The 21,566-nt window shown below is 39.1% G+C and overlaps 1 protein-coding gene across 2 annotated transcripts in view; it reads right to left on the bottom strand.

The window, feature by feature from the left end:
• Nucleotides 1-461: 461 nt before the first annotated feature.
• The window catches only part of P2RY8 (P2Y receptor family member 8), a 33,501-nt gene continuing 12,396 nt past the window's right edge, over nucleotides 462-21,566 (bottom strand). The window contains exons 1-2 of one of the 2 annotated variants that reach the window (XM_067289724.1): nucleotides 20,563-20,598; nucleotides 462-3,398 (exon numbers count right to left, since the gene is read on the bottom strand). In XM_067289724.1, the coding sequence (XP_067145825.1) occupies nucleotides 2,256-3,329 (1,074 nt within the window). In that variant the 5' untranslated portion in view covers nucleotides 3,330-3,398; nucleotides 20,563-20,598 and the 3' untranslated portion in view covers nucleotides 462-2,255. Of the gene's footprint in view, nucleotides 3,399-20,562; nucleotides 20,599-21,566 lie in introns of those variants that run through there. The other variant, XM_067289723.1, reaches the window with a different exon arrangement.

Below are 21,566 nucleotides of genomic sequence, written 5' to 3' on the forward strand. Positions count from 1 at the left end.
CCTTCAAGCTTATGGTCTCTTCCTCCTCAAACCCTCTGCTTATGTTTCCTGCACAGAAGCATAGATTTGGGCACAAGCAGACATTTTGGAGCATGTGCTAGAGCTGATACAGGAACTTGGACCTGAGCCCCAACTCATACAGGAACAACTTCAGGGGGCTCTTCTCTTTCAGAATACAGAAGGTGATTTAGAGTTGCAAACCCATCTCACCATACATATACACTTGGCACACAGGCAGCTAGTGAGGGTAGCTTTCACACAGTAACTTGATGGGAAGGTGTGGATTGACTGTTTGTTGCTAAGGTTGGCCTTGCAGACAGAAAATACACAGATCACTTGCAATTAACACTGTGAAATGACACAAAACACTTCACATGACTTTTGAAAGGTATCACTAGGTCTACTGACTTTTATCCTGCTCTAATAACTAATGATACTTTGACACAGGTAGAACATACAAATATCTCTCAGTCTATTTTGTAGTTATTCAACCACTATAGCAAAGACCATGGTAAAATTTGGGGTGGCAACAAAGTTAAAGTACAGAGCAAATTGCACCTTGATCAGAGGTGGAAAATTGGATTTTAATCATGTTGTATAAAAAGAAAAGACATAAATTGTAGCAACCTTGGCCTGATGCCTTTAACTCAGACGCATAACCTACTATACTCAGAAATTGGTATAACTGGCAGCCACTGCTCTGTGCAGACCTGGCATTTGGTGTCTGAACCATCTATGTGTGATGTTAAAGAGAGCCTCCTACTCAGTTAGATGAAGTCACAGCATAGCAAAGGGATATGGGGTAGCTTTGTCCCACTTGTGAGGGAAAACTTGTCTGGCTCTGTCAGGCAGTTTTGGCCCTTCACTGTCATGAGAGCCAAAAGTAGATGTACAACTGTAAATACTGCAGGAAAAATATAGTTCTGAGTCATCCTGCCTTCATCTGTCCCCCAGGACATATCCTGTAGCTGTTGTCTTTCTAAGCACACAGGCAATTGCTGAGGTGTGAGAAGAACATGACACAATATATGCAGCAGGCTGGAGCGGGTTATTTCAGAGAGAAGTCCCAGACACAGGACTGCACAATCAACCTGCTTATATTCACAACCTACTTCTAGGCTATTTGGTAGCTCTCCCATTCTCAAGACTTGCTTTCTTTTTTTTTTTTCCTTCTTTCTGTTTACCTGCTTGAAATAAGTACATTCTGACATCTGGTCACACAGGCAGGTTTTCAGCTGGTTTCTGATGGGAGAGAATCACTCCAATTTGCTGTTGAATTCTTATATATTTAGCTGAAAATATGGTTAACAACCTACACCACCTCCATAAGGAAGATAAACTCATCATCCTCATGCAATATAAAGCAAAATTCTGTGCTGAGAGTGATGATTCTTCAACATGGCCTATAGAGAATTGGTGAAAATGACTTGTTGATACCAGTCGTAAACCAGCAGCAGCATTATTACTGTAGTAGGTCACTGTGAGAAAACTGTTTTCTTAAACCAACTGCTCTCCACTTTCCTGAGAAATTAATAACTTCAAGAAATGATATCAGCTCAGCAGCTGAGGTGGTCTCAGACACTGTTAGTTTTAGCTTTTCTTTCATTTATAAGATATTTTGCTATACAAATTTGAAATAAATAATGTGAGTCAACCTAACCTTTTCAAAGGTTAGTGTGGTTTGGTACAGATACTGGGTGAGTGTTGTGGTGAATTCACAGTGGCTATACATAATGCATTAATGGTAAAATGACAAACTATTTTTGTTCATTCTTTTATAGAAATACAACATGAGAGGAAGCGATACATCAAAAAAATACCACATTGTTTAGAAAAATAACTCCCCTCCCCTAAACCCCACTTCAGTGTATGCTTTAATTCATATACAGTAATATTTCACATTCTCTGAGAATCAAAAGCCTTTGGCTAATCACTGAGATTAGAGAACCTGAAAGTAATTTTGGTTCTAAACTTATCCTTTGATTTCATGCAGTAGAACTCATTCCAGGCTGACCCTTAATGATCAATGTTGTTTTGGCTTCATTGGCTCCTTGAATAAGCTTAATACCTTTTATTCTTCCATTCTTCCCAGGAAACAGTAGCTTACTAAAGTATCATGTGAGATATTCTCTCGTGAGTATAGTTGAACTTCTGTCACTGCAGCGAGTTATTTTGAAGGTAGCCATTCTAAAAAAAATGCCTTCTTTCTCTACTCCTGGAACTCACAGGTGCCTTTCTGCTTGGGAAGTCTAAGGCTAAAAAACACTTTCCTGCCTTTGCAAATAGACTTTTACTCCCTCTAACCCATCCATAGGTCCACTTGACATAGATCTGGCTGACATGGTCCTGCCAGAGAATAAGCTTTCCCTTCTGTTTTCCAAGCTGTCACTGAGCAGTGCCTTAGGATGAAATACTTGCATGAATTTCTGGTAAAATTCTTTGGATGCAAAGTAGTAAATGAAGGGATCAATACAATTGTTGAGGCAACTGAGGCACAAGGTGAGCTTGTAGGCAGGGTACAAACTTTTGTCATAAAATAGGCGGCTGATCATATGCACAAGTAGGATAAAGTTATTGGGGGCGAAGCAGGTGATGAATACCAAAAGGACTATCATTGCCAGGTATATGGATCTAGTCTTCTGCTTGTTACCATATCTGTTAGATGTCTGAATAAGCTTCCGAATGGTGCCAATATAGCATCCCACTGTTACAATGAAAGGGATCAGAAAGAGCACCATAAATAACGTAAGGAGAAAGGCTACCCAGGCTGCAAAGTTGGGCAGCATATCCCATTTGAGGACATCAAAACAGGTTACAATCCCTAGTTCTTTCACTTCATAGGTCAGATCTGTGCTTTCTAGTGGGTAGAGAGCTAATAGCAAGAGAATCCACATTCCCAGGCAGGCAGCTAGGGCATACCTTTTTCTTCTCCACTTTATTAACTTCATGGGATATACCACCCCCATGTACCGCTCGATGCTGATACAAGTCATGGTCAATATTGAAGAATACATGTTGGAATAGAACATCACGGTTACGAGGCTGCAGAGAGTCTTGCCAAAGGTCCAATGATTGCTTTGGATGTGATAGGTAATCTGGAAGGGAAAGCAGCAGGCCAGCATGAGATCCGTGATGCTCAGGTTGATCATGAAGATAACAGAAGGTGTTTTGGGTTTGATATGCCAGCAGAGGACCCAAAGGGAGAACAGGTTGCCAGGGATACTGATGAAAGCCACCAGTGTATACACCACCGGGAGGGTGATGGAGATAGCTTTATTCTGGAGCATTGCCAGTGTTTCATTGTCCAGGTGGGATCCGTTTTTAACCATTATTCACAAGGAGGTTGTTGATACCCTATAAGCTAGCTGGATCATATCACGAGCACTCGGCTTAGCAACCTAGAAGACAAATGACAAGAGAGAACGAAGCAATATGTCATAACAGAAATTAAGATCACATTTCTTCTATTAATTAACTTTTTAAAAAGCCATAAATATGTAAAAAGCCACAATTCATTTCTGAATAAACTGGATCCATCAAAAGTATCTCCTGAAAACTGGCTTCTCCTTCTAAATTGTGTTAATGTTTTGCCAGTCTCACTTTTTCTTCCTAGTTTTGAACAGCTAAATGCAAGGGTGAAAAACCTTTTCCTTGTTGAATGGCTTTCTGATACTATTTGCAGACCATATATTATCACACCTTTTATTGTTATGTTATTGCAATACAAATAAAATCACATAGGCTCAAACTGTGAAATGAATTCAATGCCTGCATGTGAACACTATGCTGTAGGATCCCCATGAGTTAAATCCATCCTATCTGCTCTGGATGTCATGAGATTGCTCTCTTCAGATACACAATATTTTCTGGTTTGGGTTTTGTTTTTTTGTTTTTGCTTTTTTTTGTCCGGTAAACAGTGGTCTGTTTCAAGTAAGTGCTGAAGATCTTTTTATATGGGAAAAGAGAACATGCAAGCAATTATTTTTAGTATATCCATGCTATAAACAGAGGACAAGAAATAAAAAAAACATGTATAATCAAAAGTCAAAGGTAGATTGTAGTTGCTCAGACAGATTTACAGGCTGAAGGGACCAGGCTAAAGAAGTAACAAGTCATCTTCTAACAAAAAGAAAAGCTATAGAGTTTCCATTCTCCAAGATGTAAGTTCTTGGAAAATGTTCTGTTTTCAACTGTCTCACTGGTGTCACCTCTAATTCTGCAAAATGAGTTTCAGTTTTGCAGTCTGCAAAGCAAAACCATGCTTTCACTGTTTGGCCTATACAGAAGATCTTCCTTGGCAGACACAATAGCTTATGGTTTTAGCTTATTTATTTCATACAGTGTGGTAACGTCTAAGAGCTGCAAATAGGAACCTATACCTCAGCATGCTACATGCTTGCATACTTATTTTCATTAAATTGTAAGTACAGGGATGCAATTTTAAAAAAAGTAGAGAGTCAAAAAAGTGAAGAAATGGCAATAGTGTTGAGAAATGCAGATGATAGATCAACAGTAAGTTCTATGAATACTAGGAATAAAGGCCTGAATAGGTGTCCAGGCCAAGCCAGCTATAACCCTGGGTACATCTATGTTGTTAAATAGAAGAGGACCAGAGAGTGAGTACAAACACTGGATCCTGATCATCTGCACTGTTTAATCCAAGTATTTCTTTCCAAAACAAACCTGCCATAAGAGAGACAAGTTCTAGAAAATGTAGGTACAAGTCATTTGGTGTCAGTTAACCTCAGACCTAGTTAAATTACACCCTCTTATTTAACTGCATAGACATGATCAGTGAACAGTGCAACAGGTCACTCTCTCAGAGAGGTGGCCAGCCTTGGGGGTCACCTAAATATAGCTGGCAATAACTGTTCTGACAAAATCTGTTATTTCTCACAGAAGCTATTACCAAATAACTTGCTAGCCTTTTCACACACACACACACTCAAAAAAAAAAAAAAAAAGATTCCCAACAAGGTCTCTACCGCAGACCTTGGTGCAGTGTAGATATTCAACTCTAACTTTAAAAATAAACTGGCTGCATATCCAGAAAAAACACAGCTACAGCAGCAAAATGCTTAGTGTGGGCTTACTGCTGTCATTTCTTGGGCAGATCAATTTAACGTAGTGCTTCAAATGTCAGCTAAAAAGATTCAGAGCTAATGAGAGTCATATCAAACAAGCGGTGTTAACTAATGTTTCTGATCTTTTAGGAGTTTTTAGCTGAGCTGTTGGAAGCCCAGAAAAAAAGCCACAAGAAAATAGAAATTGCAAAAAACCCAACCAGATGTGTTTCTAATATATTATGCATAAGACAGAACAAACATGTTCCAAGAAATAAGTACATCATGTGATCACAACTGCAAAAAGCTCTTTGAGCCAAATCCATTTCACATGAAATTCTGCTCTTATTTGTAGAGTTATATCAAGCAGGAAACTTCCTCTTGAATTTTCGGGGGAACTTGAAAAGGCACTTACTGACACAAGACTTGAAAAAAAATTAATATCATCTATTTCATCCCTTCTCTCTATGACTTACCATAGTAAACATCTATTTATGGACTCTTTACTGCCTCAGATACCCTTCTCAAGTGACACCTTTTTGTGCCTAAAATCCCTAAACTCCTCAAAACCAACAGGAAAGTTTTATTCATATCAAAGTGTTTACTGAGCTCTGATAATAAGCCTTTGCAAGTGAAGGATCTTTATTCCCGGAGACTGAGGGGTCTCACCCCTAGATAATATTCCTCTAAAAAATATATGTATTTGGAAGGTGGGAGAATAGGTAAAAATTCCCATTAAATCCATCACACCAATGTTCCTATCATAAAGCTATTGAATACTTTGTATACTGTGTTTTGTGTTAGTGCCTATCATGAAGGTGTTTTCTGAGAGCAGCTTCTAGACTTGGGTTTTCTGAGGGCATGTGTTGATGAGAAGGAGATAAAAAAATCACATAAATGCTGAAACTCATAAACGATGAAATATGTGAAGTAGCACCAGGATTAGCAGCTTAGCTAAAGGCAGATTTTATGCACTTATGGAACACTACTGTTAGTAAAACACAAGTGCCTCTTGAATATGGGTTATAAGGCTCCAGACTTTGTGGTTAGATGCCTTCAGGAGTCCTCCAGAGACAGTAGGTGCCACTGGCATGGTTTTCTGTAAAGGAAGATGTCCATCACAAAGAGGGAAAAAGAAATGGTGTTTCACTAGTGTCATTTGCAAGGGCGAGGAGGGGAGTGAAGCACGCAAGACTCTCCCTTTGCCAAATCCTTCTGGGGCTCTGATCCTGAATTCCTTGGTCAGGAAAGCCTGGGCCAGCAGAAACTTCTGCTCTGAATCACCGTTACTTCTGATGCTTTACTTTTTAAATGCCTGGATTAAGATGTTGGACTCATGAAAAAGTATTTCCACATATTTTTGCTCTCCTGTTACTGTGTCTACTTGGGTTTAGTTAATGCTGTATTTATATTTCCATCTTATTCAGGGTAATTTTATGTCCTTCCCCCCACTGCAACTACAGTCTCTTTCTGTCATTTGTGGTTTAACTTGAAAATGTCATAAATTAAGCGAGAAAGTAATGGTTGTAAGGATTAGAATTAGATTCCTCATACATTTTATATGTCTCTTTCTTGCAAATGCAGCCTTCAACACAGTGCAAATCAGTGGAGCTTGCATGGATTCACTGCAGGAGGCAGTTTGACCCAGGAGAATTTAAAAGCATCAACCCTGAGCTATGGTTTCATAGACATAATCTGTAAAAACACAGGTTCTGTTACATAAATATCCCTGTTAGAAAGGTATGATTTTGCTTTTATTTTGGAGACAAACAGATACAGAAATAGGCTGAAAGAACAACTCAGTAAGGATTCTTCAAATAAGAAATAAGAATGAGTCCTACTGCCAGCTACATCAATCAAGCTTCTGACATAGAAAGAGAAATGTTAAGCATTTTTCCTTGCCTCAATCTGAAACATTGAGTGAATGGATGTAGTTTGCTATTAGATACTAAGAGCACCTGAATCCTCTGGAATAACCTGCACTAAACTTAAGGAGGATTTTCTTGTTCCTCCTCATACTCACTCATGGTGCTATATGCAGAAAGCTCACTTGGAATTTCAGTAACCCTAGGTTTTCTTCTGCACTGTGGCCACAAATAAAGGTGACAGATGTCTATTACCTCTGGGGACAGGAATAGTGATTCCTCTTTCTTCAATTGATAAAAGATGGCAAATAACACAGTAAAAGGTTCACTCAAAAGCAAATGGTTAAAAATCAGAAGAGGATAGGACTGTGGTATTTGTCATGGAAGAATAACAAGAGAGATGTGTCTACTTTCTTTTTATGAGAGTACTAAATAAAACTGATGTTTTTCCTCTCTCATATCTATTCTCTTCCTGTTGTCAATGTCAAGTGCACCTGTGAAAATGAAAAGCCTGTGAACTGACTGAAAACCAGAATTAGCATTTTATAAAAAATTTTGTGATTTGTTTTGTGATTTGGGATAGAAAAATAAAATTTTGAAACATACCGTGCAGCAGAAATACTGTGCAAGCCCATTCTGTTTCATCATTTTTGATTCACTCACTGTCAAGGCAGTACTGTGTTCAATACAAAGATGTTATTTTTATAAATTCCGTGTTATTTTTACACTTTTAGTGAGACACCCTTCCAGTTGAAGAATGTGGGATAGCATGTTTCAAATTACAGGAAAAGGAAACTGAAAATCTGAACGCAATTGCAAACTCAAAATGAAATAGATTTAGGATGAAGTAAAATGAAAACACAAATTTTACTGTAAGCACTATGAAATCATACTAACAGTTTAATCAAAGCAAACAAAATTGAAAAACATAGTTTGCTTTTTATCAAGAGAGTGCATTTTTGGCAAATATTTGCTGAAACTTGTTTGACCTGCTCTATTTATGACTGTTACAAGGTGGTAATGAGAGCTAAAGGGTTACATTTATGTGTAATTAAATAAGATGGTTTATTTTTATCTAAATTTAGCTAAAACTCAGTAAAACTTAAAAGAGAACGATTACTGTTCGCGATTCAATGCCTCCTGGACTCTTTGAATCACTAGCGAGAAGACAGGATACTAGATGAGTGTAGAAAACACAAGCATTTAATTTTCTTCATAGACGGTGAGGAGGAGGATTTAGGAGGACAAAGAGATGGCATCTTGAGTTGCAAGAAGAGTGACAAACACTTTGATATTTAGATAAAGCAAGGGGTTTTCACATGAGGAACAGTAAGAAAAAGTGTCCTTTTGTAACACATCACAGTTACACATCACTGTTCCTGAAACATCATTGATCTGATTCAGAGAAGCCCTTCTGGAAAAGTTCAAGTCACAGAACTAAAGAATGTGGATGCGTTCTTCTCTGATTGTATGTTCCTTAAACTGATCGTGGACTTTACTGAAAGAAGCCATAGATTTGGCTGGACGAGTCTTTCGCACCCTCATAATAAACCTTTTTTGCAAATTTTAACTTGTAGGCTTACATCTCTCCAAGCCAAATTTTTGCTTCACTCAGTCAAGATCTGAACCTAAGTCTTCTAAGAAACTTCTTTGTATTGGGCTTTCCCTGTTCTTTTTTTTTTTTTTGATTGTGTTTTTGTTTCTGTTGTTTTGCTCTGAATACCATTGTTGCAAAGATTGAAAAATGCTGCTCTCCAAGTCTGTAGTGAGCTTATCATAAAGACATTACTTCACACAAGTCTTTGGCTTATCATCTTTTAAAAATAAATACATTTGGGCAAATGAGAGTTTTACCCTCTCTGCACATGTGTGTAGGTACTGATTTGTACTTCTGAACAAACAAATCTGAAAACAAATAATTAGCTGCATATTCCTGACCTATTCATTTAGCTTTAGAAAAATAAGATGAAGAAAAATAAGACAAAACTGTCCTTTTTTTTCTTACTTTTCATTAAAGATTATTCCAATAAAGTACATAAGAAAACCATGCATGCCTTCACTGCAAAGATAGCATATTTTTACAATGAAAGGACTACTATAGTTAGCAAAACTAAGGCAACACCTTTTAAGAATTCAACACAGCAGCCCAGGAATTCATTCCTACAGGGTAAGCTAATATATGAATTTACATTCCTCAGTGGTCACCGTCCATGTGCATGCTCTTATTTCCCAACAACAGAAGATAACTTGTCCCTTGGTGAAATGACACGATCTTGCACTTATCCTGGAGGAACAGCATGCGTGCATGCAGTTACTGAAAAATTGCTGACATCTGGCAGAGAACCTTGATTGCATTAGACCATACTATGTATGTGCCTGCTATCCTGTGTCTGAGGGCCCTACTGCAGAGAGCTTGTCCCTAAACTACTATTAATCGATATTGAGTTATGGCAAGATGGTGAAGATTTATATTTTTACAGAACTTTGACCACAAAGAGTGCTAGATCAAGTCTAAATTTAAATACATAAACTGATTTCCTTTATAATTCTAAATCTTATCTATGCCCACGATTAACAGACTTCCGGTCTGCAATTACTTCCTAATACAAGTAATTGCCTCACATAGCTCTTGTGAAAGTCAGAGGAAAAGGCATAGTCAATCATTTCCCTTCTGACCCCAAAGGCCAGGAAAAGAAGTATTAGTTTGTTGTCACAGGGTGTCTGTGGCAGATAATATGACAGATTCCCAAAAACGAATCCTTCAGCCTTCAGAAAACTTTATGGTCTTATATTAAATCTGTATGGTATGACTGGCATTTTACAGCAAATATATATATATTTTTTCTATTTGAAATCTGTACTTTGTATCTTTTCATCTCTCTCTTCTGTGAAACTCTTTTTAAATGTTTCCTCTTCTATTCAGTCCACAAAGGAATTGAGGTAGAACTGCATGCATGTTTTTGAAGATTATCTTTTGAGATAAACAACAAAAAAAAACAACTCTCACACATTGCTTTCTCTTGCATTTACACTAAGTATATGACAGTCTGTAGCTGTTGATCAATTTAACATATTATGGGGTCCATAAGCAGGAGAGTCAATCAAATTTTGCAGGTGTAGTTGAAAGGATATTTGGCATGATATTTGGGAAATGTTTTGAGGACAGAATATAGTATAATTCTAACTTTAATGTAATTGTACTGTGGCCAGAAATTGGAAACAGTGTTGTTAGTGATGAATCAAAGAACTCAGCTGAGCTTCCAGTAGTTGGTTTCAATACATATAAAATCTCCTACTATCTCATAGATAAAAGGGGAACCTTTTTCGTCAAATAGTACAGAGGCATATCCCAAAAAGCACACGCGGGATAACTGGTGATTTTAAATGTAGGCTGTACTATTGTTTGTTAAGATCTATGTGATTATGCAACTATTTTTTCAGAGCAGTAGCATCAAGTAGCAGGATTTGGGTATAGCTGGCACTTTTATTCGCCTGATTTTAGCTTCAGTGGGATTAACATCTGGACAAATATAAGTGCCCATTTAAGGGTGAGCTGGAAAGTCTAGATTCCACTGACGGTACTGGGCAGATCTTCAGTGACTGTAATAGGCAGGTGTTTGAAGTTGAATCCAGTCCATTTTAAACATCCCATTGATTCAGATCCTGGTCTCCTGGAAGCCCTTAATTAGCTGGATTCTATCACAGTCTGAATTAGTTCACTAAACATCATTTTCTCCTTTCACATTTCAACCACTCGGCTGCCATTTTAAAATGACCAGACCAGCTTCTATGTGAAAATGAGTTGGTACAGAATAGGACCTAATATTTTACCTGATGAACACTTACTGGGGCTTTAATTCTACCAGTGCATCAAAAACTACAATCAGTTTTACGTAAGTGTGCTTGTACTGTTTGTGTGGCAAAGATGCCACAGCTGGGACTCAGGAGAAAAATTATTTTGCCTTCTGTTGGACTCGCTGCTCTAATTGTTTAGCACATATCATTTAGCCTTTCCTGACAGCTCACCTACAAGGCTGCCTGCTCTACTTTCTCCCCAGATGTCTTCTGTAATATTCTGATGGTGAACTCCGGACGCACCGGGCATTCTTCTTGCATTCTAGCATCTGGACTAGCAAAAACATAGTCTGGGCTGAAAAATGCACAGGACCATGTGCTCTGTAGGAGATTAATTGGCATGTACTTGGCAAATTTCTCTCATATCTGATTCTCTGACCCTGAAAACATTTTCCTCCAAGAAGAGGTAGATGTACAGAATAAATAAGCCTTGCTTCCCAACAAACTGTGCCTCTTTCTGAATGGCTTTGATGCAAAAAATGGGCTGTGGGAAGCTCTGTCACCTGGTTGGAACTGAGATTAATTGTGTCTGTTCATTCCTCTGGAACTGCTGTCAATACCTACGGAAAACAGGTGATCACACTGTGGTACCCAGATGGCATGATCAGTATTCATTTATCTCAGGACCAGTCCTGCAGGTTTTATATTGATGTAACTCCCACCAAAGTCCAAGGCAGCTTTGTGTGCACTGCAACTCAGCGTTCTTTGCTACTCAGGTTTTTGGTAGGTAAAAGCCAGATCACCCGGCCTTAGTTCATGCAAACTCGTTCTGTTCACACACCAAAAAAGCTGAAAGCTGACTTCTCTGCAAAGCTTATGGCTTGCATTAAGCAGCAATAACTGCAGCTGCATGGCTTGTGGTTGGCACAAACCAGAATTTGCTTGCTGTAATTTCACACATGTAATTTCACACATGCCTGAAAAATGCTGAGCAGATGTACCCAACGGCACAGTACACAGGTAACACAAATCTTAGAAATAGCTAACTACATGAGCAGATAGACAGTATGGTCTAGTTTTAAAAGCAGTTACATGTGCACACAAAGAAAAAAGAGAGAGATAGTAGGATGATTTTTCAACTTATTTGCCATTTAGCACTTTTCCCCTGAGTTTTCTTCAGTTTGGCAATTTGATATGAGTTGGAGTTGTGACTGGTATCATATGAGAAGCAGAGGCTTGAAATGGGAACAAATAAAAAGGTTTCTAACAAAAACTCCTCCTCTTGCTCAATTTCTTTGTAACTGCTTATGCTATCTTTCTAATACAAAGAGATACAACAGGAATAGTGCTCTGAAACTACATCTGCTATGGTTTCATTCTTCTGAAAGTCCTTGAATGCAGGTGAGAGAGCCGGTCAAAGTTCAGGTTTCCTCAGCGGAATTAAACTGCAAGTGGCCTTGTATTCAGGCTTCATCTTAAACCCTCACTGCACTTAAATGCATGAATAAAATAAAAATTTGATTCCATCCTTGTCTAACATATTCTTTCTGCATTGAGAAGTATGTAAGTACCCTAATTATAGTTATTATTAGATATGTGCTGATATATTATTAATATTATTTATGAAATAATCACAAGCAGAACTCAAACATTGTGCTCTGTAGCTGGTTTTGTTGGGGGAGCTATTCTCTGCTCTTATCAGCAGGCAATACATCGCAACAGCTTGTTATCGACTTTACTGACTTTCTCTTTATTCCTAGTACTGTGAGAATAAAAACACTAAAATGCCCTGAGATTTCTGGATCATAGTTGTCATATAAATCACTATTGGAGTTTTGCAATTTTGAGAAAAAATAACAAAGATGAAGGTGCTGTGCTTTAAAGGGTGTTATTTATTGATTTTTGTACCAAAAATTTGTGTCTTAACAATAATTTTTATGACCTTGGCATTTGGCTCTAACTTGACAGAAGTTAAAACTAAATAATTCTGGGAATTCCAGTAGTAAACAGACACAATCCGTATCTCACAGTCTCGCCTATCACACTCCTATGTGGTCTGCTATTTTTGTTTCAGGGTATGGGCAAGCAAAAACGTTCTTGCAATATAAGCAAAGGTGTGAATTCATAGTACCTCAGCTGCCCTGTGAAATTAGTCTGTGTATTTGATTTCACTTTTACTGAGACATGAGCATGCTTGTCCCTCTGGGATGAAGTTTAGTGAAACAGCTCAAGGTTATCACGCAGGAAGATGCATGCGTTGCTGGAGTATATACTATACCATAGCTGATATACTACCACCTTATGCCCTGCTTTGTCGTAACTTGTTTGGTTGCCCACACGCTTGTGGTCGATAAACGCAACAGACATTTCTAAACTGTGACCATGTGCAAGCAGCGCAGGCCAGTATGAGGTGAGAGCAGCCTTAGTGTGACCTGACGCAGGCAGGGCCTCTGGGGGGAGTACAGCAGCAAAGTAAAGGAGAGTTGTGCAGCCATCATGAGGACAGGTAAGTATTCCTATTTATCCAGCTTATAAAATAATATCATGATTGTTTTTGTTTCATAGTAAAGCTACAATTTAAAGCATTCTTTTGGTTTTAAACTTTTTTCAGGACTGCAAGTGAAATTTTAGCTATTTGGTTATTAAGGTTTAGTAGGCAAAATCTTTAAATGAAAGGATAGAAATCCTATAGTACAGCAGTTCCAAGACCTAACGTAAAAGTACTCAGACTTAAAGTTTGAGTTTCAGTAGGCCCAAAACACTATAGGAAAAAAATGTGGGCTCCAGAGTTCAGCCAGTCTTAAAGACCATTTGCTTTTAAGGTGAGGCCAAAAATTCAGTCACATAGAAAAGTGTGCTAAGACTGTGGAATGCAGACAGTGACAAGGACAAATATACAGAACCACATTAGTTCTGAAATGTGCTTAGTGTAACCCCAAGACTAGAGAACTTAGCACTTTTACATTTTTATGATAAAATAAAACCACAGATTTTAAATGCAAGGTTTAGATGATTCCAAGCCTAACCATATACATAAGGTCTGAGGTGACTCAGTCTTCAGTGAGATGCCACCCACTGTGGAAGCTAATTAATTGCCCTCAATTAAACACCTCCTTCCACGGACCAAACCATTGAGGTTTATCTGAGATCTAGTTGAGCCTGGTGTCTAACCTCAAGTAAAATACATGATGTCTTTCTATATGTTTTTGCCTAAGTGAGAAAGGGGCCCTTAGATATCATGTACTCTGGAACTAGGTCTACAGGACAAAGAGGAATGTGACTGTAGTGAGAACTCAGGTGTGGGAAGAGAAAATATAATATTCTTACTCGCTGGCATTTGAAAATAACAAAATAAACACTCTTCCCTTCACCTGAACTACTAAATAGTTTAAAAGGAAGAAGGAAAATAAACTCCTCTTGCCCCACTAAAACCCACTGATACACTAAAATGAATGTAGAAATCCAGCAGGAGAGAAGTATGCTGAAGAAACCTGCAAGGACACCATAAACTAGCAGTCCCATCATAGACAAGCAGATTCTGTATTTCTGAGAAGAACGGACATCTACTGACAGAAGAAGGGCAAACTGGAGAAACGCCCCCTGCAGGTGGGAGTTCCAGCAGATGACGACCATACGTGTGGTCCTTCAGTGACACAGAATAACGTATTACCTGGTAAAAAAGATAGAAATTGTAGTGCTTGGGGTTTGATTATGGGGTTTATAGGTATTTGAGTTTGTAGGACCTGTGGAAACTGCCTGCTGGAGACGAAAACTCTGAAGCTCATGGGATACCTAAAGACAAACTCTAAGGTAGTTTTGAAGACTGATCTGACTGATTCAGGAAGATAATAATAACAATAGAGCAGTAGGAGATAGCTCTTCAGAGGCAAAATTTAAGTTGTTAGGACCCCTAGAGACCCCTAAATGACATGTTCTGACATATTACTTTGTTCCTGGAGTTTCAATGTATGACTGAAAATAGATGCATAGGAAGAGGATATATATTTATTTACTAAGAATAAGGGAAATATTTAGAAGAGACAGAACCTATACAGGAAAATATGGTTCTACCTAAACCAAAACAGGGCAAGGTTTCTGTCACTAAAAGTTAAGGTTATCGTTTTTAAACTAAAAACTAAAGAAAGTCAAAAGGCACTGAAAAGTATAGAGTTCAGGACAACACATTCTTGGGGATGGTAGTGTTACTAAATCTTCTGTATTCTTGGAAAAAAGGACAGGAAAAGATATTAATAAAATTCGGGAAGGAACAGGACAAACGTTTCTATGTATAAAGTGTATGAAGCAGATCATGTAAAACAGTCAGCCAGAAAAAATCCAAGATATTTGTCTCTCTACAAATATGTAAAAAGTGTGCAAATGGGGAGGCTGATTGCCCTGGTTTTCAGCCGGGAAACTGACACAATTTAGACATCTGAGAAGTTTGATGAAAGAAGTTAGCCAGTTGGAAAACGTAGTGTCAGGGCAAACACTGACATAGCAATGACAAAATAAGCCATATCACTGAAGGATGGGTACTGTTCTATTACAGGAAGCTTTGATTCATGTCTGATAAACAATTCAGTTGCATCAACAAATAATACAGAATTTCCATGGACTGAAATACCTAAATAGGAAGAATATAACTTCAGGGCTGTATTATCCCTCATGTAATGAGGATGGTAATAGTGGCAGTGATGCACCAGGAAATGGACAGGAAAATGGCTGTGAGGGCAAAAAAAAAAAAGGAAATAGCAAAAAGAATCACCCCTTAATAAACTGGACAAATGTGATGGGGTGCGATGCAGAATCTGAGTGTTCAGGCACCACGGATGACTACTTATGGGCATAACTTGTTAAAGTACCAGAGGAGAGCCCCTCACAGGAGGAAAAGCAGCTCTTGGTTCAGGCCCCTGCTTTCTGAAAAGCAAGAGGGACCCAGCCTGGGCACTGTGCTGCCTGGCCGAGGCATCCCACTGCTCCATTGGCTCAGCCGCAGCAGGAGAGCCAGAGAGTGCCTCTGTCTGCTCAGCTCAGGGGGCTGCTGGTGGGGCACCTCTAAGGAGGTGGCAGAGCCACGTCTGAGCCATCCCCGGGGCAGGAGCATCCATCAGGATACCCAAGTGCTTTGGCCTGTAGGCTGCTGCATATAAAGTTCCTCAGCTGTTTAATAATAAATAATAATTTATGTCTATATGTGGGGTGGGACCCTATCAGCGTTTTGTGGATATGCTAAGATGAGGCTTGTTAGGAGACTTAGTTTCTGCCTTGCCTTTTTTCTGGATGCCTGAAAGGGCTCCGCTGGAAGATAGACACCACCAGGCTGTCCCAAATGTTGGTTTGGGCCATTGACGCGGGCAGAGCTGGGAAATGGCAATGTCCAGTGCGGGGGGGAGTCTGCCGGTGAGCCTGGGCCTTTGCTACGCTGCCACAGAGTTAGGTCCTGAAGCAATCCCAAAAGAAATTATAATATCATTGAAGAATCCTTTTCCTTCTTCAAATGCCATCTCTGTCCCCCAGAGAGCTGCTGCTCTGCCTGAAGTTAAAGAGGACCCTTAATTAGTATTCTAAGTGTTGACTGGTATTAATAAATCATGTGTACTTGGAGCCATTCCCTGGTGTGGAGGTCAACTGGCCAGGAACAGCCGGTGCCCACGCTACTGGTCCCCTGCACAGCAGGCAACAGTTGCACCTGCCCTGCTGGGAACAGTCCCTGGCCTCAGCCCACCCTGGACCTGCCCGGGAACTGGAGGGAAATTAATTAGCCCAAACCAAAACTGCCCTGAGAGTGCTCTAATCATTTAACAGTGCAGAGAATCATGTTCCAGTGACCAAAAACTTCCCCTTGGAGCTGATTAATTTATTAGCATAGATGTAACCCAAGCACATAGGACTGTTGGCCCCAAAGGCATGCAGAACACATGGAAATATCTGATGAGAAATGACGCTTTGCAGAAAACTGTAACTTTGAAACTTGGACTCTCGTGAGGGCTTCCCTAATGAAAAGTTTTGGTTCCTTTTTTCATTTTCCTGTAGTGCAGTAGGTCATGAAGGAGAATTGGCTCTGGGAGTGTCTTTGCTGTCAGGCACCTGAGGCTTTGGCAGTGGCTGAGATGCAGTCACAACCCTCAGAGCAGCCATCTAGTCTCCCCAAACCCCAAGGGTGCCTCAGCTTTGTGGGAGCAGAGGCAGGATGGTGTCTTTGAAAATACAAACCACCCTCCTATCTGCTGTGAGTGTGTTCAGGAAGATCAGCACAAACTATATTCTTGCTTCTATTTCTGAGAATAATGGAAGTAGCTTAATTTTTGCTACTCCTTAGTTCCTAACTCCGTTTTGGGACCCATGGCGGATACTACCTTGTGGGCAGTTCAGGGTGTCCAGGGCCGTTTTGGGGTTGTCCTTCAGGGTAGCCAAGCCTGCAGCCATCCCACGCCTGCTTGAACAACCCGGTCGGGGCACGGTTTCTGCATGCACATGTTTCTGCATGTGGTGCCAAGCATGAGTCTCCACATGGCATCGGCCCTGTGGTAGGAGAGGCCCGTCAGGGACCTGGTCTACTGCCACAGTACTAGCAATACCGAGTCCCTGAGGATGCATAGCCTGCAGGATTTTTAATGTGGTTTGGCAAACAAACTGTAGGAAACAAGTCCAAATCCTTTTTTACTTCGACAGTCTCAGCAAGAGTCTCTTATAAAAGCATAAGGATAATATAAATTTCAGGAGAACAGCTTTAGTATCCTTTTCTTTTTCTGTATGTGTCTCTGTCTGTCTCTTGCTCTGCCTGTCCCCCACTCTCATACACAATAATATACAAGGAGGGAGAAAGAAAGAAAAAGAAAGCAGAGTTGGCAATGAGGGTTAATGCATTAAATATTCATAAAAGAGCCTGGAAAGGGAAAACAAATTTTTACAGCCTTTTCTAGCACCATCCATCCAGCCATGCAGGTGAGCAAAGCCATAGTGCTCTAACATCTCAGATACCAAAGATAAGAGTGCAGTGATAAAAGGCTTTTTATCACATGGTGTGGGGAAAGTTTTGTACAAATGAGGACTGCTGTTCAGTGCAGGTTCCTCTTTCAATTCTCTGAAACTTTTTAAAGAAATAAAAATAAAAAAAAAATTCAAAAGTGGTTTCCTCAGCTCAAAACTCCAGCCACTCCCACACCACCTCTACAGATGCTACCTCTAAGACATCTTGTAAGCTACACATGCATGTTACTTGCTTTTGCAGCATACAGACTTTTTAGAGCACTGTTACATAGTAACTGACGACCCTACACAAAAAAAAAACATGATTTTTTATTTAGTTTTGTTTACCTGTTCATTTAACATACAAAAAAATCTATCCTTTTTGCCATGACTAATTGAAAGATATGACACCTAGAAATTCACCAGCTAAAATCTATCCTTTTTATTTTTAAAGTTATACAATCACAACAGGAAATATTTTGAAATGGTCTCACTAATCACAAGACAGACTACTTTTTAGGCTGAACATGTGTTTATACTAGTCTCCTATTTTTAGGTCACATCACATGCCAACTTCTTGCCATTGCTGTTTGAATTTTAATCGTAAATGAACTAATAACTTCTGCAGTCTTCAAGAACAATGGGATCATACTTAATTTTTGTTTCATTCCTATTTACTATATTCAAGTTCATAATTTTACAGAAGCAAAGGGTAAAAACTAGTTAGTTAACATATGTACAGAGGTGGGTTTTTTGTTTGCTTGTCTTTTTGTTATTGCTTCTTTTGCTTTTTTCTTTAAGCACCTGTAGCAATCTTATTTATTCAAAACAATATTTGAGAAGGACACTAATTTTGGCCAAAGCCCTCAATAACTAGGCATCCAAATATCTCTGAGGAAACAGTTCTTGTCAGTAGCACTCCTGACTGGTTTCCATGTGCCTTTCCATAAAAGCAAAAGAAGAAAGCTTGCCTTCTGTTGTAAAAACTGCCAATGAAAGAGTAGCAATGATGCTTTGATTAGGCAAGTGGTATGTCAGTGACCTTGCTGTAGTGGCACAATAACCAAAGTACTATGAGCAGGGTAACAAGTAAAGTAACAATCCACCTTATTGAGCACATCCGTGTGAAAGGACGATTCTGACATGCCAAGAGCACTTCCAAAGTTCAGTTCTAGGATGCAATGGGCTGAAGACAACACTCAGGATGAGTTTCCTTATTATCACTCATGCAGAATGCTAAGTCATCAAGGAGGTGAAAATGTGATGCACATCTTCAAACCTTTTTGTGAAAATGTCTCCTAGGAATTACACAGAGATAGTGGATTAAGAACAAGGACTCTCCTGTGTATTGACAAGACTGAAGATGTGTCCCTGAGGATGACAATCAGATTGTCTTGAATTCCAGTGCAGTGCTAGCTCTCTCACTTACGTGCTTGATGACTTTGAACAAGTCATTTTCCCAATCTGACTTCATTTTCCTTTTCATAATACTAATATATTTGCATTGCTTAGTTACCTCACTGACGACGGACTGAGAAACATTAGTGTCTTGCTTTGCAAAGGCTCTAAGTATTATAAGGATAACAGTTGGCTTTTGAAATTGCCTGGGAGAACAGCCTCTGCTTTTATTTGACTAAAAAACCAATCTGTATAAAACATGCTTGCTTATCCTAAGATGAAAACTGTTGCAGTAATGCACTATCTATTTACTTAGAAGATTTTCCACTCTTTTCTAAATTCTCAACAGCTGAATAGCCTCAAGAAGTAGGATACATTCTGTATCAAGCTTTACAGAAAGTATTCATCCAAATATAACACTAATTTGCTATAATCAATGGACTTGCTCTCATGGCTTGTACCTCTGCTTTTCTGGACAAGGAATCAAAGCCTCCTATGCAAAACTTCTGCAAACCTCTCAGTTACATTTTTGAACAATGAATTAAGCTCAGTGAAATCTTTTAGAAATTATTACAGCAAGGTTTCCAAATGACTACTTAGCTTTCATGCCATCTTTTTGAATGCCCAGCTCAAGACATGTTCAAGGGATCACATTTGTCAAAATAAGGTGTTCTGATTTTTTTTTTTTTAATGGAGCACTTGCTTGTAACTTGTAACCAAATAAAATTTTGATACCCAAATAATGAGACATCCCAAATCACTTGTCAAAACAGAAAATTCTTGCTTTTCAATAAGTGTTTTTCTTCTTTCTGAACTGTAATAATATAATAATATACTAAGGGGAAAAAATCTCAACAAACTGCAAAGTATGATAAAATTTTGTGGTTTGCAGAGTACTGAGTACCTCGTATTACAAATGACATTGTATGACTCTGAACACTGGACAGGGATTTCTGATGTCTTATTCTCATCACAAATCAAGTTCAAGAAAACCACACTACCCCAGACTTTAGCTGAAAACAGGTTAAAAGACATTCTTTAGAAACTGGGTGTAAAAAGAGATTGTGGTTAGTTTTGCTCAGTCACAAAGAAAGACAGAGACAGGAAAGCAAGAAGTATCTAGAGGCATTTAATACAGAATGCAAATCTATAGAAAGGGCCTAAGACCATCCACACCTCTTGCACCCTGTGTCTTAGAAACACAAAAAGACAGAGGTACCTGGCTGCCTAGGAGGCCCCACAGCCCCAGTTGAGGCGTCCCATACAATACCTACTTAAAATTAAGCATCTTAGAATGAGATCCAGAAAACCAGGACACCAAGCAGCAAGTAAGCTAGACAACAGGAAATGCCTTGGCCCCTGAGAAAGCTGCACCTTTTGACACTTTTCTGAGAGTTTCAAGGAGACGTCTAGCTACAACCATGTATTGTGACAGAATATCTCCTGGAGATAGATGCTTGCATCTGTCTTACCTCACAAAAAAGGCTCCAAAGCAGCAACACCAGTACTGTCCGTATTTCTCAGATATCGCTCAACAGGGATGTGGGAGGTATGAATTTGTTTCTCTCTTCAAAGTGAGAGATTTGAATCCGCGCAATAAGTTTTTCTATTAGTCACTTAATATAAAATACATAAATTGCATTGAAGAGGGTATTGCAGCTTAAATGTCCTCTCCTTTTAGGCACTGAACAAAACACTGCAGTTATTCTTTCTCACCCCTGTACTTTTTGTCCCTTTTGCACCATGCAAACAGGAACAAATTCAACCGCAGGAGTAAAGATAAGTTGTAGAAAAATACCTTTAGCATGGTGGTTAATGCATTTGGGAGATAATGGCTGGTTCTGATCAGATTAGGAAGAAAACGTGCTTAGTTTGCATCAGTGATTCTATGATCTCCCATGTGCAGAGAGAGTTCTCTAAGTACCCACTGGCTTTACCACCTTTCTCCTGGCTGTATTCCATGCAGGGTCTGCTCCAGTAAGTTTCCAATAAGTGCTTTGACTATTTATGGCATATTGGGTCCTCAAAATGATACAGTTCAAGGAACAGTCTTTCCCCACTCCACAGCTGTGGATCATTGCAAGCCTTCAACATGAACTAGGTATTAGGAAATAAGTTATTCTGAATGCCTAGTGACTGAGATTTATATTTTTGATATTGGGCACCCTTAGTGAAAGCTGAGCAGTGGAAGATCTCAATTTTGAGTTTTAATACTTACAGTGACAACAAGGTAATATTTAAACTCCTAATGCCTTTTTTTTTCAATATTAGCAGTAAGGCCAAATGTTGGGAATTAAACCTGTGAGGAAACATTTTCTCCTTTAGTGATGTTGGGGTGAATGCCAACAAGCAGGTCAGGCAGAGGAACCTGTAGAGACCTGTCTCTTGGGCACCTAATGTGAACCATAAATATACATTTTCCTTGCTCTGCCTTCTGAGATTGTGCCCCTTTCGAAGAAGAATCTTCTTGGCTTGT

Source organism: Apteryx mantelli, chromosome 1 (assembly GCF_036417845.1).
Source record: "Apteryx mantelli isolate bAptMan1 chromosome 1, bAptMan1.hap1, whole genome shotgun sequence".
Lineage (NCBI taxonomy): Eukaryota > Metazoa > Chordata > Aves > Apterygiformes > Apterygidae > Apteryx > Apteryx mantelli.